The sequence below is a fragment of the Solea solea genome, chromosome 10, assembly GCF_958295425.1.
Source record: "Solea solea chromosome 10, fSolSol10.1, whole genome shotgun sequence".
Classification (NCBI taxonomy): domain Eukaryota; kingdom Metazoa; phylum Chordata; class Actinopteri; order Pleuronectiformes; family Soleidae; genus Solea; species Solea solea.
This window is the reverse complement of record NC_081143.1, coordinates 21,912,091-21,931,438: the sequence shown is the minus strand read 5'-3', so window position 1 is coordinate 21,931,438 and position 19,348 is coordinate 21,912,091. Positions and strand designations below refer to the sequence as shown.

The 19,348-nt window shown below is 41.1% G+C and overlaps 1 protein-coding gene and 1 non-coding gene across 2 annotated transcripts; both read left to right on the top strand.

Moving 5' to 3' along the window:
• Positions 1-12: 12 nt before the first annotated feature.
• cc2d1a (coiled-coil and C2 domain containing 1A) lies at positions 13-16,805 on the top strand. The gene is made up of 28 exons (XM_058640351.1): positions 13-169; positions 838-907; positions 1,005-1,137; positions 1,240-1,343; positions 1,697-1,942; positions 2,663-2,978; positions 3,140-3,249; positions 3,345-3,417; positions 3,876-3,986; positions 4,123-4,250; positions 5,217-5,289; positions 5,376-5,509; positions 6,639-6,726; positions 6,811-6,887; positions 7,062-7,157; positions 8,116-8,232; positions 8,369-8,427; positions 9,074-9,190; positions 9,629-9,702; positions 9,787-9,845; positions 9,938-10,089; positions 10,221-10,311; positions 10,396-10,551; positions 11,094-11,222; positions 11,753-11,879; positions 11,980-12,056; positions 12,765-12,812; positions 13,464-16,805. Exons 2-28 carry the CDS (start codon positions 851-853, stop codon positions 13,494-13,496), a joined length of 2,985 nt encoding a protein of 994 aa, XP_058496334.1. The 5' UTR covers positions 13-169; positions 838-850; the 3' UTR covers positions 13,497-16,805.
• Positions 16,806-17,308: 503 nt separating this feature from the next.
• Positions 17,309-17,381, top strand: trnak-uuu (transfer RNA lysine (anticodon UUU)). Its single transcript has one exon. It is a non-coding gene; the product is annotated as a tRNA-Lys (tRNA).
• The last annotated feature ends 1,967 nt before the right edge of the window (positions 17,382-19,348 follow it).

Genomic DNA, 19,348 nt, shown 5'->3' with positions numbered 1-19,348 from the left:
GGAGACGCAATATAGGAAGTAAGTTCCCCAACCTGTCGTCTGTGTTGACAACTCGAGCTGGACATTTACAATACACACCTGGTTACATACGTTCACCGTATCGTTCTCTTGTTGTTTCTGAGTGATATTCAACAACAAATACAACCTCGACTGACAGTGAGCTGACGAGGTGAGTTAAATTAGCTTGTCTGCACACTCATAACATATGACAACTGTGTTGTGGGTTGTTTTAGCTGTTAGCTTCCGTGCGCGGTGACGCTACCTTGATACAAATCGCTTGAAACTTGAGACGAAATGGCACGAAAGTCGCCGAGTCAAACCGTGGACACTGTCGGTTAATCAACTGCATGTTGACGCCGATCGGTGACAACACATCTACCTATTCAATGGCTTATCAGAGTTGATCACCCTTACAGTGTTTTTCCGCTCTCGCATAATTATGATTTATTCATATTCAGATCCAAATTCGTTGATTAAATCGCTGTTCTACATTAAAACACGAGCGGATACAGAGTCAAAACAAGAATAACTGAATTATTAACTTGTTGTTCCAAAGGTTTTAACCTTTTTAAAAGATGACAAACCATTGCAATTCAGTTCATTTATTGTGTCAAGAACACATTTGTGCCTTTTCATAACATTTATAGTGCTGCAACTAATGATTATTTTTCATTATCTATAAGTCTGTCCGTTATTTGTCAGAAAATGTTGAAAATCATTGATTGGTGTTTCCCAAACTGATAAATGTTTTCAATATTATGCTTGATCAGTCTATCTTCTCTCTCTTGTTCTGCCCCACTGGCTTCATTAATCTATCCTCCTTTTTAAAATTTCTAGGTAGCAAGAATCCATGAGTCGCAGTCGAAACCCCCCTGCCCGGGGCCAAGGGGCAGCTCGAGCTAAACAGGTAACACATGTCATGATTGAAAAGGAGTGATGATGGGAATGATGTTTACTGTATACATGTCAACAACAGCTCTCTCTCTCCTGTGTCTGTGCTCCAGATGGGGCTGCTCCTTGACCTGTCCCCGGACGGAGGGATGGATGACGATGGGAATGACGAGGAGCTGGAGGCGGAGCTGCTGAATCTGATGGGGGGAGGAGGGAGGCCACAGGGGAAGAAAAGTGAAGGTCGAGGTGAGAAAGTAAATCATCTCTTTGCTAGTGGAACCCACATTGGTCTCACCCACATGCCAGTGTGTGTATTGTTTAATAATGAATGGCTTTGTCTGTGTTTAGCCCCCGTTCACATGGATGAAATAGCGCGAATGGCAGCTATTTGCATGAAAGACGTAGACGACGAAGATTTGGATGATGAAGATTTGGATGATGAAGACTTGCTGGTAATACTCACATGCACCCCACCATACCCTTTTTTTCTAAATTTGATTCTGTTAGTCCGTGAATTTATAACTTTTGTAAAAAACCTTAAATGCTATTTACCGGTCCCCGATTCTCAGGTGTGAGGATTAGCTGCTTTAGCTGCAACCATAAGAATTTGGGGCTCAAGAAAAGTTTAAAAGTTTTCTTACTTCACAGGCAATTAAATACAAGAATCAGTAATAGAGAGATTGTCAGTTGCAAAGCTAATCTCATATTCCACCTCAGCATAACATTGTCAAGTTAAGATCTTGAATAGTTTTCATTGTCATAGTTTACAATTCATTTACACACATTTCTGTGTCTTCTTGCACAGGCAGAATTGAATGACGTTTTGGAGGACGATGAGGAGCAAGCCCCTGCTCCCACTCTTCCTAGCACCTCACTGGCTGCTCCTAAAGTGAGCGTCACATCCCACTCTGCTCCTCCAGCTGCTCCCAGTGGTGCAACTGGGATGGAGGCCCGTCTATTGGAGCGTATTGAAATGTACAAGACTGCCATTTCTAATGCCAAGGCTGCAGGAGAGACCAGCAAAGTTCGCAGATACGACCGTGGATATAAGGTAAAATGGAGACGGAGCGTGGAGATTGAATTTTGCCTAAGTACAAATTGATTCTCATACGTGGTGTCCATTTAAATATTTTTGACACTTCTAAAGATGCATTTTTAATACAAATGTAAGCTGTAAAGAAATATGTTACATTTCTACATTAAAATGTCGATACTAATGTTATATACTTATGTTCTCACATTAGCTAAAACGTTTCCAACACTCTTTATATTCAAGGTAACAGATATTTCATCTTGGTCACCGTCATCCCCACCATGACATCATCTGCTTGACCTGTCTCTATTTGGAAATTACCACTGAGGCGTTACAGAACAGGCGACAACATTCACAATTTACACACACATGAAGGTCACATAGTCTCTTACAACTCTCATTTGTGTTACACAGTACTAGCTGCGCTGGCTGCATGACCTCTGTGTCTGCTGTATTCCACATAGCATGTGACAGCGATAGAAAAACCACTATAAGAAATCAGTGCCAGGATAAGGAGGGAAACATTCGATACTCCTAGTTTTGGTACTACTAGCTCATTCATATTTGCTGCATGTTTTTCTGCTGAATCTCTCCCCAAACAACAGTTCACATGATTCCATGCTGTTCCCTCTGTTGTTGTTTCAACTGAAACACCTCTAGCAGCAGAAATTAGATACTGTTTGTCTGTCTATTATATTGAAAACCTATGTTAACCATTTATGTTTTCTTAAAACCCAGACATTACAGTCCATGTTGACATCTGTCAAGAAAGGAAAATCAGTTAATGAGGAAGAGATACCTCCTCCAGTTGCCATTGGGGGAAAAGCCGCTGCCGCTGAAGAGACTGAATCTGTTAAAGAACGAGAACTGCCTGAACCAGCGCTGATGCCTTCTCCACCCATCAATCAGAAACCTCTGAGAGAGGCTCCGCCAACAGCCCCCAATACTAAGCCGATGCTTCTTACCCCGCCCCAAAAGCCTGTTGCTGCCATTACCCCAGAAACACCTGCGATCTCTCCACTCACTCCTAGCCAACCTGACACGCAGCACTCTGGTAAACACACATCAAATACAGAGAACTTTGGATGTATCAGCTGCGTATTGAATGTAGGGCACATTTATGTTATATGACATGAAGTTTTATGTTGTAATCATCATTATCCAAAACAACAAAAAGCCTCACAGCTAATGTCTTTCTGCCTTCTCTCAATCCAGAGTTGAAACAGGTCGTGTTGACCAGACAGAGGGAATACAAGATGGCTGCCATAAACGCCAAACAGAGTGGAGACATCGACCAGGCCAAACAGCTCTACATTACTGCCAAAGTAACTTAGACAGTTTTATTTTCCCTAAGTGTTTAGTTTACCCATAAGACTTGTGAGTCAAAGTTGATCATGTGAGTTGACCATCGTCTCTGCAGAAGCTGGACTTGCTGGTCGAGGCACTGGACAGCGATGAACTGGTAGATCTCGGCTCTCTACCTCCTCCTCCTGGTTAGTGTAATCTCTTAAAAAGGAAATATCTAACCTTAGATTTCTTAGACTTTTGTTTTGATTAGGACTCCATAGAAACCTTATTTGTCTTACAGAAGAAGTAGGCGCCTAAAGTGGTAACCCAATAAACCAAAACTGATTGTAAAAATCATTTTATATCAATTTATATAGATTTATAAATATTAATCAAGCTACGGGGGCACAGTCTAATCCATTTCTTGGGTCTTGGTTGAGTGTACAGTATGTCTCACATCTACACTGTATTTGTACTCAAATATTTTGCATTTGACACACATGCACATGCTTCACCTTATCGGAGCAGTCACTCTTGCTCACCATCTTCAGCACCACAATATGTTGACCCCTCCAACAGTTTCAATACTGTTGGACACTACGTTTTGTTCAACAAATGACACCGTCATGGTACTGATCTCACACTGATGTCTGATCATCTGCAGGAGAAGTATTAGCTGAACACTGTGCACCTCCTCCCACTCAGTCTTCCACCAAGCCTTCTGCTGCTCCTGCTGCTCCTGCTGCTCCTGGACCCACCAATGTGGCCCCTGCAGGTGAGACTCCAGTAGACCCGATCCCTCTGACTGAAGGGTGTCTTTGTTGAAAGCGAAACAAAAAGGGAACATTTGAATCTAAAAATGTAATCATGATCCACTCTCTCTCTCTCTCTCTCTCTCTCTCTCTGTAAAGACCTGCCTGTTCCCAGCAGTGTGGCAGAAGCCCTGCAGCAGAGGATGGACATCTACAAATCAGCAGCAGATGGCGCTAAGAACAAAGGAGATGATCGTAAAGCTCGCATGCACCAGCGCATTGTCAAGGTATTCACCCTGCACTTGAAAAATACATGTCAATAAAGTATTACAAAAAATTTATATTGCGTACATACAGCTGGAACAAAATCAAAATAAGGGGTTAGATTAACTGAAAAGCATCGGATGCATGGTATGTTGTAAATTTGGCTCTATGCTGCAGTGCTTGATTTATATCCGCAAATAACTGGTGTGACTCACTCTGACTGGAAATACACTCTGTCTCCGTCACTGTAACTAGTGCTGTTGCTGATTTTTTTTTCCCCACCAGAAAGACCTGCAATGTAGTTTGTGTTGTTTTCTGAGGATTGCTGAAAGGTTGTGAAGTTGATTCAACTTGGAGCATTGGGCAACGGAATAAACAAAAACACGGAGACAATACCATTCAATTCAAAATGCGATGTGTTGCTTTTGTCGGAGTGAAAGCAAACTGATGATTGAACATTGATTTTCCACGTGAGAGAGTTATGCTTTAGTACTTTGTGAGAAATAGAGAGATTAGAATGGAATAGAACTTAATTGTCCAGTGGGAGAAGGGACATTTTCTTTGTTCTCAACCATTGGACATATACGGTACATTTTCATGTTTAAGATCAATAAATACCAAACAAAATAACTAAAGAATCTCATTGCTGTGCTATCCGTGTTGTCATACCTACAATATCCAGCTCACACTGTCATATATAAATTTGTCTGTAGTTTTTTACAGTTCTTGGATTATTTGTAACCACTCACTCAACAAAGCAGGCTACTTTATTTCCGTGTTTTCGCAAACAGTGACCCGGTCCTTCATTGACCTCAGCTGTTAACTGTAGCAGGGCTTTATTGGGGTCAGACTCACATCTATTTAATATTACCTGTGTTTTAGGTAGGGAGATTACATGTCCTAATAGCAAGAAGATGCATGCTCCAGTTATTACACAACAATAATAAGAACGGGATCAATCTTCCTCTTCTTCTCCTCCTTTTCAATAGCAATACCAGGATTCCATCAAAGCTCATAAAGCTGGGCGACCTGTCAACTTGTCTGATCTACCCGTGCCACCAGGTAAGTCTGAATCCAGGCGTGTGTGAGGATTTGCTTCTCGCATGCACTGTACAGTGAACTTGTGTGTATTCACTCTTCTTCTTTAGGCTGTCCGCCACTTCAGGGCACAGAGGGGGGTCAACAGAACTTCCTAGGTGTCCTGGAAACGGCTATGAAAATAGCTAATCAGGATCCAGATGCAGAGGATGATGAAGAGGAGGGTCCACCACAGGCCGCCAAAGTAAATGGATTAATACCAATTTGTCAAAGTGATATTGGTCAGCCACGTATTGGCTGCACGGTCGTGGCGGGTCATTCAATGGAACATAGGACATAGAACATTCCCTCTGAATATGGTGTTTAAATTTGACAAGTGACAACTCTAGCCTTTATTGGCCACATTAGAGCTACTTACTGATATTTACAACTGAAAAAAAAATCCTAGAGCTATGTAAAGTAAATAGTCGCACAGGGGAAGTAAACTAAAAAAAGTCTAAACCAAAACCCCAGGGCTTGATCAAGAGCGTAAGGTGATAATGTCTGTGGATCTGAGGGTAAACTACTAAAGATATGGCCTGAAATTTATCCTGTCATACTAGTCTCTAAATTGGTTCATAATCTGAAAAATTATGGAATTAATACTAATAATAAACCCCCTGGAAACCTACATGTGACCTTGTGCAGAGAACCTTTTAGGGGCATTTAACATCTTGTTCACACATCTTGTGTGTTTAAAATGAATGAGTGTTGCACTGCACCCCCAACATATTACATCACTTCACATTAACTGTGCTTGAAGTAAAATATATTACTTAATATGTACTTTAAGACTTAGCTGTAATATTAAAATAGTTGTTTAAAATAGTAAGGGGTCATTAATATACTTTATTTTGTACATTAATATATAATAACATATATATAAAAGTCTGTTTGTTTATGTCATTCTACACTAGAGCTGAAAGAATTACTCGATTCATCGATGTAATGTGTATTTAATTAATCTTCAACTGAAGCTTTTTTCATGATTAAAACTAAAAAGATTTCTGAAGCTTCTTAAATGTGAATATTTTCTTCGTTTTTGCTCCATATAACAATGAAATCATCAAAACTCAGTAATTTTGGTTGGTGGACCAAACAACACATTTGAGAACATGATCATTTCCAGGTTAGACAGGTTTTCTGACATTTTATGACCCAAACGATTAATTGTGAAAATAATCAACAGATTAATCGATGATGAAAATAATGGTTAGTTGCAGCTCTATTATACGCTGACATCACACAATTCACCATTACGGGGGATCAAAAATCCCATCTTATCTTGCATTTGTCTGGTCATCATGTTCACGTCATGTTTTCCTTGTGTGTAGCCTGCCGTACGCCCATCCGCCCAGAAAGCTAAGTCTCCAGCTCCACAGGCCCCAGGAGGATCCTCGGCCCCTAAACTGGGACCTAAAGGTGTGTTGGTGCACAGGGACGAATATCTACGTTTATACATACATACAGCCTGTGTCAACTTTCATGTCCTCACCATCTTTGTAGCCCAGCAGCAAGTGGATTTCCTGTTGCTACGGCGACAGGCGTTTTTGCGTGCAGCACTGCGCTCCAAACAGATGAAGGTAAAACTGTGGACTTCTTTTCAAATCATCGTTCTTGTTTGTTTTTTTTTTGTTTGTTTTTTTCCTGGCTGTAGCCAGACTCTGTGCTGTCTCTTGTCTTTCTGTAGATGTCTCTACCACAGCTGCTTGTTGTTCCATTGAACTAATCTTGCTTTGATTCATCTGGGTTGTTAGGACATGACGGGAGCCGCGCAGCACCTCAGGCATGCCAAAGGACTGGAGCCTATGATAACTGCTGCCAAGTCCGGCCTACCTGTTGATGTCACCAAGGTTTTGATACAGTATATTCTCATGTGTGAATTAATGACATGAACAAGAATATACATAGAAATGTTGTGTGTTATGTGTTATGTGTGTGTTTGTCGCAGGAACAACTGAACGTGTTAGGTATATGAACAGGAAATGTGATTAAAAATAGAGACTGAAGGATGAAAGAGGAGGTGAAATCAAAACACCTTGCACTCATCATGGTCTCACCTTCTCTGCGTATTTGCGCGCGTGTGTGTGTGTGTATGAGTCTATCTGCATATTTTTAGCATCACTCCACTATTTCATATCTTACAACTTATCCCATGTGCCATTATTTAATTTGGCTTCTCTTTCTTTTATAAAAACAAAGCCCTTTGACTCTACGGTATGCCACACTGTAATATAACAATATTGTGCTGGTGCCTCTGTTCGTTTCTCTGCACGTAGGTCAGAAGGGTATCACAGATATTCATAATTTCCAGTGGACAGATGAGCAGCTAGGAAATGCTAGTTGATGAGATTTTGTTTTCCGAGCAGAAGGGGTTCTCAGAATCTGCAGAATGCCACACCGTTGGTGTAGTGGGTTAGCACACTTGCCTTTGCAGCAAGAAGACCCGGGTGCAAGCCCCCGTTGGAACAAGGCCTTTCTGCATGGAGTATGCATGTTCTCCCCGAGTGTGCATGGGTATTCTCCCGGTTTCCTCCCTTGGTCCAAAAACATGCAATTTGGGGATTAGTTAAATTGGTCACTCTAAATTGACCGTAGGTGTGAATGTGAGAGTGAATGGTTGTCTGTCTCTATATGTGGGCCTGCGATGGACTGGCAAACTGTCAGCTGAGACCCTCCCGTGGAGGATAAAGCGCTATAAATTGGATGGATGTTGATAAATAATGAATGTCTTTAAGGAGATCAGTAAGTTAGAGACCTATCTAGCCATAGAAGTTGGTGTCTGATTGTTTTTTTCCTCCTTCCTGAAAGATTCCCAATGCCCCAGAGGAGGACTACTCATTTTCTCGCTCCCGCACCTCCCCTCACTCCTCTCGCTCCAGTGAACAGTACCATGGCCTTATGGATCTTTTACGAAAACAACACGAGGTCAGGGGCTTCATGTTTTGTAAATGTCTTAAGTTTGAAATAAATGACCAGGTTATACTGATATTAATACAGTATAATAAAATGTTTTGCAGCTGTGTATTTTTTTTTAATTGATAGTTTTATTCTGGCTCTACAGAAATGCCTGGGCTTCTCTCAGCAGTTCTCACGCATGGGCAGTGTAGCTGAGGCTCTGAAGTAAGTTACAGTTCTCATTTGCTTGCTTGTATGTGTTATTGTTATCCGGTATTTTATCTGCAATCATGAACAAATTTAATCAAATACAAGTGAAACTCAATGAACACTTTTATTTACTTTTTGTCATCATCACAGACGGCCAACACAAAAGCGACACAATAAATGACAGATGCAGTCAAAAACCCAGATCGCATCAGTTTCTGTTCTAATACATTTAGTGCATGCTTAAGCGTAGTTTTCGATAAGTTCCATCTCTGTGGCAACGCAGAGACTGTGATTGTTTTCTTCGTAAAGTCACTCTGCATATTTCTCACTTTACATATCAGCACATACATATGTGAAAACACACACACACACACACACACTTCATTTTCACAGGAGTTAAATTTCTTTTCCACAGTTGGCTGTGGACCACTGATTATCTTTATTGAACTATGATTGGTGTCTGTGCTGAGACCAAATGCATGTTCATTTGAGAAATTCTATTTATTTGTCTGTATCGATAAGCAAGGCCGCCGCCCATGGCCTCATGGAAAGGGAACTCTGCCAAATCAAACATGTGGATCACTGAGCAGGTGATCTGCTATGGTGACCCATGTGTATCTGTGTGGCTGAGCATGTGTGTCTTTTTTCTGTCTCTCACCAGGTTTGAGAAACTAGCTGAGGAGTGTATGAAGAACATAGAGATACTTAAGAACGCCTACGCCAAAGGCCATCCAGTCCCCAAGTGTCGCACAGAGGAGAGGACCTTCAGCTCCGTCAAGTCAGCACCAAACTATGATAAAAATGTGTTGTATGCATGACGCGTAACTTTGAGCCATTGTCCGTCCCTGCTGCCTGATGGATGGATGAAAGGTTGACACAATCATTCTCGACCCTGGTGTTTCCTATGGTACCAGATTTTTGAAGCATGAAGTGAAATGTTGTGGCAACTGTTGGATGGCTTGACATGTGGTGACGCCAATATCGGGTTGATGTTTAATTTTTACCAGCAGCCTTAAGCTCAGAAATAGCTGTAGCCGAATGCTTTTCCTGACAAGAGCAGCAGATGACTCACTGTGAATTGGCTTCAGTATCGTGTACCGAGTTTACAGCATGGTGACTCTGGATGTGAGTCATTCAGCAGTGTTGAACTCTCAGTGGCGTTGACTGTTTGTCACTCAGGAGGAAGGCATTTTAACGGTTATGTTCTTTTGTGTAGGACCAATTCCAACCTGACAGCCAATGAACTGATGCTGTACATAATCAGAGGTATCAACCTGCCACCTCCCTCAGGTAGATGAGTCTTTGAACTAAGCACGCAGTGTCAGATGGTGCTGCGCGTGCGCGTGTGCTCACACTTACTGTTACTGCCTTCAGGTGTCTCCGCTAACGATCTGGATGCAAGTGTGAAATTTGAGTTCCCTTTCCCCAGTGCGGTAAGACTCTTTCACGCTGAATGAAGAGATTATGGATTGTTTTGCTCTATTTACATTTTTACATCAGTTCCTCTGTGTGTGTGTGTGTGTAGGAGGAGGCTCAGCGGGACAGAACCAGCACAGTAAAGGACACCAGCAGCCCAGAGTTCAAAGAGCAATTCAAACTCAACATCAACCGTAACCATCGAGGCTTTAAACGAGTCGTCCAGTCGAAAGGCATCAAGTTTGAAATCATCCACAAAGGGTAGAAACCACGAAACCGCTTTGGGCCGACTTAGCCTCACACTTTCCTGTTTATCTGCGTCGTCTATGTTGTCATTTCTTTTTGCTTTTTTTGTACCTTCACAAGATGTGTTCTCTGCATGGTTTTTACAGAGGCTTGTTTAAGTCAGACAAAGTCGTGGGTACAGCTCAGCTGAAGCTAGAGGCTCTGGAAAACCACTGTGAAATTAGAGAGATCATAGATGTAAGTATCAGTGCCGTAAAAACACAAATGCATATTGCACGTGCCTGGTCTGCCTCCGCCTGATCATGTGGAGGCTTTTCATAGGTGATGGATGGACGTAAATCCACCGGTGGAAAGTTGGAGGTGAGGGTGAAGCTCAGAGAGCCTTTGTCGGGACTCGATCTCCAGCCAGTTACAGAGAAGTGGTTGGTTCTTGATCCCGTCTCCTCCCTTTCACCTCCAGAGAAACAAAAGGAACGTGTAAGTAGGGTTTTGTTGCTCAAGACAAATTTCATAGACATTTTTGGTATTACACTTTACGCTACGCTGGAGAGCTTCATGTATCAATCGTAGTTCAATAGAAACAGACTAGGATTGTAAACCGTGGCAGACATTACAAATGTGTCTGTCTTTTTCTGTCAAGATGCTTAATAGCTGCAGATCACACCATCAAATCGGTGTAGACAAACATTGATGTCAGACTTGCAGCATGTTTTCATTTTATGTTTCCTCACTTTATGAAATTGAAATACCAAAGAAAATATTCTGTCCACAAACTGTTGCACTCAACACTTTTGATTGTAAACACACATTAATTCACATCCTCTATCCTCGGCGACATTAAGCTTTGACTTATGACTGCAAGACTGTACCCAACCTGTAATCAGGATGTGAGCGGCATTGCTTTGAGTAATATGTGATGATTTCATTCAGTGACACCTTGTGTGAGGCCTATAAATGTAGAGGTAAGAAAACATTTTAACAAACAAATGTAATTCACCCACATGTGTTTGTTAAATCAGGCTCCATCTCCTCGGTCTAAACCCAGACATGAAGTGAGTAGAAACAGTCATCCCAACAGCCCTGATCCACAGTACAAACTCCACAGCTTCAGCCTCCTCAACTATGACAGGGAGCGGCTGGAGAGAAAGGTATTTGTGTGTTGTTTATGTGCAGTATGTACCATTGTAGGAAATTAGAGGGGACCTGGGACAAAATACCCTTGAAATATCTGAAATTGCCACCATGGCAGCACAGTGTCATTTAGATGTTTAAAATGACCAGTTAGGCATCTCTGGAACACACATAGTCTTAAAATGAATCACAACGACCGACGAAGCCTGAAGATGTGACCTATAAACACACACACCTAGGGTGTCCATATAAGGAGTTCCCACAGCAATTCAGAATAGAGCATTAAGGGTTACAGTTGTGGCATTTGATTTCATTTTAAGAGGTCTTAACAAGGTCTTAAGAATACTCAAATTTGAGTTAGAGAACCCTGGCAGTGCCAGGTATCTCCCAATATTTGATAAGAATTGCCCTGAAAATGATCCAAAAGCCCTCGGTCATTTCCTGCTCTGGTATGTGCACTTTAAACCTATCTGCAACATCCTATTCTCTCACTCTCACAATGGTCAAAGGTGTGTAGGCCTTGTCAGTTAACGCAAGTGTCTTCCAGATCACAGAGTACAGGAAGAATCGACGGGATCCCCCGTCTGACCTCATCCATCAACACAAAGAGCTCACTCACAGACTGCAGTGGCAGAAGGCACAGCTGGAGCGAGCGTCTCCCGCTCTGCTGACAGGTGACACACACACACACACACACAATACTGTATATATACGCCACTGCGTCTTCAACTAACTTGTGTAAGTCCAACATCTATGTCCCTGTCATATCCCCAGAATATGAAAACGTGCTGCGGCGTTTCGCCCAAGGACTTGGTGACTCTGTGAAGAAATACTCCAGCCAAGGCAACAGAGTGAGTGCACGGGAGCGTTTGACAGCGCTGCTGCTGCTGCTTGTAATTTGTGTCTGTGTGTCTTTTTGTGTTTATGAGGACATTTTAGCCGATGGACACAACTTCAAAAGGCCTCGTTTAGGGTTAAGGGCCGTATCAAATTCAAATCACTGATGCTAGCCTACAAAGTGCTCCATGTGTCTGCTCCCACCTGCTCTCATGCTCTCATATGTTAACCCTCGACTACTCCGTTCATCTAACGGTTGTCGTCTGGCGGTGCCAACACTCCCGCTCAAGACAATCCAGACTCTTTCCGTGTGTCGTTCCACGCTGGTGTAAAGACCTTCCAAGCACTACCAGAACAGGAGTGTCCCTGTCTATCGTCAAGAAGCTCTTGAAGACCCAGCTCTTCTTCTGTCCTAGCACATACCTTTACCCCCTCCCCTGCATGATCTCCTTCTGCACTTGGATCCACTGCTGCACTCTCACCCTCTGTCAGTTCTTAGACTTCTTCTATGTAGCTTATTCCTCGTTTTGTAAGTCGCTTTTCGATAAAAGCGTCTGCTAAAATGCTTAAATGTAAATGTTGAGACTTGATTTTAGAGCTAGGTTTAAGTTAGAGTTAAGGAAATGGGCTCAGGAAAGCACCGTGTTTATCAGCATCATGTGTGTGTGTGAGAGAGAGAGAGAAGATTGTGTCGTGTATAAAATTGTCATTCTTTTTTATAGGATGCTGCCAAAGATGCACTGGGCAGGTTCAAGATGGTAGAGAGTGAGGTAAAGATCACCAACATTTAAGAAAGGGGTGTGATCATCTTTTTTTTTTTTAGGGCTGTCAACTTTAATGCCTTAATCACGATTAACTAAGAGCCGACATTAATGCGTTTTACTGTTTAATAGCATCCAGAACAGAGACGCCACATGAGATCTACTCTGTTCTGGACTGGAGGAGAGACTAAGAGAATAAGTAAATAAATAAATGAACTGCAGCTCTGCTGAGAGATGGTGAGAACTAATTCTGCTGGTCCTAGAAAGCAACTGACCTGGAACTCCTGCAAACACTCTTGCAGAAACATTTCTGTTGCCTCAGTGTGATTGCACTTCTTTTGATTTGAAATAGTCCAATCAATCTAAAAGTCAAGTTCAGAAAGTAGCTTTCTTTGCCTTACTTTGATTTCTCATCACGACTCACTGGCATAAGTCGTTTTGCATCGTGAATACGGACACAAATACTGTCGTGAATTGAAAAATAACAGAATTTTAAACGTGATTAAATAAAAAAAAGAATCACAATTAGCTATTGAACTATTGAATTGCCATTCAAAATAAATAGATGGTTAGACAGCCCTTCTTTTTATGTATGCATATATACACCGTACAGTGTTAAGACTTATCTCTCTTATACTTGTTTCTTTTCCTCTGCTTTAGCTGGATTCTCTGAAAAGGAAACGCATGGCATAGGAAGAGGAAAGGGAGAGTGGAGACTTGGCCGGAGCACTGTACTTTGTTTTCCTCTCTCTCTCTCTATCTCTCTCTCTCTCTCTCGCTCTCTCTGTCTGTCTGTCTGTCTGTCTGTCTGTCTGTCTATCTCTCTCTCTCTCTCTCATACAGTATACATTCATATACAAACACTACAGTCTTATGCTGCTCATGTTCTTGACAGGTTGCATGAACCAACCAGTGAATTCAGTCAGCAGCTCAGATAACGTTGTGTCTTTTGCAGTTACATGAGATTTGAATCTGTAACTACAAAGGGACCAAAATGAAAGCAAGCATTAGGATGGGTTAAAGAGATAATCAGAGACACTTATTTGCACTTAAACAAGAAGAACACTCCAGACAACTGCTGCGGTATAGAAGAAAAGCTTTATTGACCGTAATTCTGTTAATTCATTTTTGTATTTTCCTCCTTTTGGTTAAGATACCAGTTGTTGGATTTCCTATTTCACATTTGACACCAGCTCAAAGAGTCTTTTGGGGTCGATCTGTGACCAATAAACGTGTATGCGTGTATGCTTGATCTGAAGTGTGTGGAACTAAATAGAATGAGGGTTTTATTTCACCCCTTTTCCCATATTTTATGTGTGTAATGAGCTTAATCTCATCTGTCTGCTCTAGTGTCCCCAGATTAAAGTAATCTGCTCCGTTTGGAGGGGTGTGATATGGGAATAAAAAAGAGAAACGGCTATGGCCTACAACCCATAATGACAGATTAGCGCGTGTGTCACCAAGGAGACGACTCGATCAGACGTAAAGTCGCCTTTGGTGCTGTGGGGGGGGGTGTTAACAGCGTGCCGTGATTGTGGTAGAAGCTTAGTCCTGCTAAAGAAGTGCTTCTTCTACTTTAGCTGTTTCTTCTTCATCTTCACCTTTTTTTTTCCTTCACACTAATTCAGAGATTATGTGTTGATTTATACGTTGCTCCTCCTGTATTTTCGTTGAACTCGGAACGCAATATTAAGTCCATTGTGCTGCTGATTTTGAAATAATTAGCAGCTGGTGTGTCAGTATTCTCCACAGACTTAAGTGTTTGCAGTTTACAAAAACAGATCCTGTCCCACTGAGCTTTCCTGTGGCAGCACAGTGGATTCTGAATTGTCTGCCCACACTAGGACAGTGTCTGTCAGTAAGGCTGGGCTCGTTTCTATTTCTGTCCCCGTCATCTTTGTTATTCCTCTCCACCTGTCACCTTATTTGTGACGGTAAAGTCAAACGGGATCTGGTGAAACTTTGTAAGGTTTAGATTCTCACTGACAAAGGCACACTGCTTGGAATCGATTGTTTACCATAGAACAGTAGATAAAGCAAAGATGTTTAGGGTTCTCTGCGCTCTTTGGTGCCGAGGACAGGTGATTCATAGCCTGGTGTTTGTCGTCCTGCTAACCTGACATTGTGTTGAATGTTTATTTTTGACTCTGCTCTGGGATGGATGAAGGTTTATATTCCCGTTGGCCTTAATCTACCCAATTTGTCTCTTATTAGTAAATAATCCTGGTTAAAATTGACCTGGCTCTCCTGTGATTTGTCGGAATCTCCCTCGATGTATATTTTTTATATGTAAGGCCATACACACCTCTGATTAAAATGGCAAAACTTTAAACTTAGTGTAGGCTGACACTTTAGACCAGTTTTTAAGCATCTCCTGTTGAAGTCATGTACATACACTTTCAACGAATGCCTCACAGTTTCAGACGTGTGAAGGAAGTTCTCTCCTCCCGTCACCTGCTGGAGTCCATGCAGTATGCTGCTGGTCGGCATTTCGGTCATTATAGTTACGGTGGTTACGGTTAGCCTGGTTCCTAGATGATTAGATGATTGTCGGTTCTAATTCCAGTTTGCCCAGTTTGCTCTGGGGGGTTTTCAGCTTCCTCCCTCATTCCAAAAACTGATTTGAGACTGTAAACTGACTGTAGGCATGCCGGCCAATGTCTGCTTGGTTTGGCTTTAGCGCCCCCTGTGACCCTGAGTGGTATAGATGTATGCACTCACCTGCCACTATATGTGGTACAGAAATTGAGTGACTACTACGAGTTAGTATTGCATGTCGAGCATTATGAACCAGCCGTTCACCTTTGACCTCTGGCATCAACAACAACATTTTCTGTGCAGATATCTGCATCTCACTGGTTATTTTTTTCTTTTTAGTAACACTCTCTAGAGAACCCTGAGAGATGGTTGTGTGTGGAAAATCACAGTGGAATGACAGATTCTGAAAAACTCAGTATTTGAATTGATCAGCAGTTGAACAGGTGTATCTAATAAAGTGGCCGGTGAGTGTAGATTCCAAGAATTAGCATCGAATAATAACTTTTAACTCTACCTGCCTAGCACTTATTTTTATTACTGATTATTCCCTGATTGTTAATGGTCAGAAAAATGTCTCATAAATACATAGCAACTCCATTGGTATGATCCTAAAAATAAACTGTGGCTTACTGAATGAGATAAATAGTGGAAGTGAGCATATGCAGTAGCTCTGAAAGGGCTTGGTGAGATTTAACATTAACATTAGCATTAGCATTAGCAGCACATAGAACTGCAGCTACAGTACACAGTGCCCCGGTTTGTATAAACCAATCGCTTTTAACCCGCATTTCACTCCAAACACTCAAGCTCCTGCAGCCCACTCCTCAAGTGACCTTGTGGCCTCTGAGGTTGTCCTGTTGTCATGGCAACAAGCTCATCAGCATTCAGTTGCGGTACCTGGATGGTCAGGACCCAGGCAGAGGGACATGTTGTTGGTTTGTCCCGCTGGTGACTCCCAGCCCTTTCTTGCATTTATACAACACACTCCTCTCTCCCTCGCTCTTTCTCTTTCTCTCTCTCTCTCTCTCTCTCTCTCCCTCTCTCCCTCTCTTTCTCTCTCTCTCTCTCTCTCTCTCTCTCTCTCTCTCTCTCTCTCTCTCTCCTATTAAGTTTGTACTGTAAACTGACCACACTCCATTTACAAAAGAAGAAAAAAGAAAGTTCATCTTTCTGTCATTATCTGCTCCAGTTTATGTTTTTCATACGGGCTTGGGGAAGATGTTTTAGTTGAACCTGCAACATATATATATATATTTTTTAATCTGTTAACTCCTATAAGGGCAATCAATATAAAAGTGATGTAAATATACAGCATCATTATGCACTGTCTCTTTTTAAGCGTAAGTCATAATGATTTGTGCGCCTCAAAAATGGGAATGTATGAACGCCTGATTGTTTAGGCTTTAGGATCTTATACAGTATACGAGGTTGGTGTTGACATGAATAAAATGGTATCAGCTCTGAGTTTGTGTCATCATTGAAGTGTAAAACCATAACGGATGGTTCTTGTGCTTGTACTAATGTAGTGTAATGTACTAATTTTATGAGCTTGTAAACCCGTTTGTTTGTTTTTATTATTATTTATTGATGGTGTGTCATTCCCAGAGAAGATAGGTCATGGTAGAGTATTTTTTTGAGTATCCACTGGTTTTTTGCTCAAGACTCAAGTACATACAGTATGTTTGGAATAACATAACAACACAAAAGGAGGTTACAATTCATTTATTAAACATCTCTTGGCACATTCAAAACAAGGCAATCAGAGATGGCAGACTTCACCCCATTCACACAAAACAAGCCTCTGTGGGTCACCTGAGAGCCAGGCAGACTCTACTATTGTGTGGCTGTTGGACTTCACAGTTGTTGTTATGTGTTTGCTTGTTTATTCTTTTTGTAAGAGAGTTCAGGACAGCATTGTTGGTGGCTGATAGTTGGTGTGTTGCATCCACAAAATGTTCCCCGTTGAAGCCTGAGTAGCTCAGTTGGTAGAGCATCAGACTTTTAATCTGAGGGTCCAGGGTTCAAGTCCCTGTTCAGGTGGAACTGTAAGAAATTCTTCTTCACAGAGAAAACAATTCAGTACAGTCCACTGTGTATCATATCATGCAACTTATGTCTCACATGTTCTGCAGTTATCTTGAAAACGGTTAAGGTGGCTTTCCATATCAAATGTATGAGAAACACTGGGCAAAAAAACAGTATAGAAAATTAAGATGATATCTCACTCTTGGCTATAAAATATGGCTTTAAATCAGGGGTGTCCAAACTACATCCCTCAGTGAGATGTTGTACAGCCCGCAGCATTGGTTGCCAGGAACAAAAAATTTGAAACCAGTATCCTGGCTTTGAAACTCCTGTCACCTGTGACAGACAGCTATATGGCAATTTTTCTTTTAATTTTCTCCCTCCTGCGCGGTTTAGATTTGGTTTCATTCCCATTTAAAAATGATAATTGTGACAATGAAAATTACATTTTTATAAAACAGTGCATTTTTTATGTAAATGTTACTGTTCCAAAAAAAAAAAAGGACCATTGGCCCCCGGAAATCTTCCCATTATCAAATATGGCCCTCATTAAAAAAAGTTTGGACACCATCTGTCCTTCCATTATCTACTGCTTTATCCTCCACCGGAGGGTCATGTGTGTCTGTGGCCTGTGCAGACAGTGCTGTTTATAAAAACAGGTTCACAGTAGATTTCCAATAAAAGAAACCGTTGCAAACAAAGGGAAAGGCCCACACTTCCTAATAATATAATAATTACTTAATTATTTTAATACTGTGAGTAAAAAGTTGAGCCAAGGCTTTAAACGGTCGCTAAAATATGTTTTGTACCTAGTGCCTGAAGTTGTTGTTGGGCATATGGTAATAGGTAATAAATAACTATAAAGATAGTAATAATCAGGGGGAAATAAAAGGTTTTAATCAAGGCACAGGTGTCTAGTTTGCAGTAATTAATGATTGATTGTAGATATACACACAAAAGGAAAGGCCACTTCCATAAAAGTTAAAACTGCAGCTAAAATATTGGTAAATAGACACAGAGCCTGCTGTTGTTGTCGGAAGCTTGGGACAAGGTAATAATAAATAAAATAAATGCAGGAATAATGAAGGGGGACATAAATATGTATAGTCATTTAATAAGTAAATAATGTATATGATGTATGTAGACGCATGAGAGGAAGAGTAAAGTCAAGTAAAATGTAGATAAAAATAGAAACTTTGCTTGAAGCATAGGTTATTATCAGTAATAACAAATGTAGTGGTAATAAAGGCTATGGATTTGTTGTTTTGGAGTGAATAACTGTGATTTATTCACACTCTCACATGCACTCAGTAATTGGGTAAATGGGGGAAAAAGTAAAGTCTAGACATAAAGCAGGAGCAAAAACCTCATCAAATAAATCTAGTCATATTTTGTATGCAGAGCCTGCTTTTGTTGGGGGAAGCTTGTGGCGCTGGTGTTATGCTAATAACGTATTTAATGTGAGCAGAGGGGGATGGTGCACACACACACACACACACACACACACACACACACAGAGGTTTGTGCAGCTATTCTCCTAAGGACACTGCACTGACTTCTGTTCAATTGGACGACCTAAACAAAGCCTTATCCCGGACCTTAACCATAACTACAATAACTACAATTCCAATCTTAACCCTCATTAATTCCTCAGAAATGATGAAATTAGCCTCATTAGGACCAAGGTTGTTATTATAGTTAACGAAATAACTATAGTAACTGTATATAACCACTAACTGAAATAAAAATAAAAACTACAGTTTAAAAAAAAAAAAAAAAATTGTGTGTTTATAAAACTAACTAAAATTGTAGTAAACATTTTTTAGTTTTCATCTTTGTAAATTTATTTTCATACATAATCCATTTGGGTTCACATGATGTGAGTTTATTTTTTCTCTGCCGGGCAATTTTGTTGTATTTTCAATGTGTTTTTTGTTCAATGTTTTTCCTCAGATTGAGCTCCCCGAGACTCCTGGCTCTCA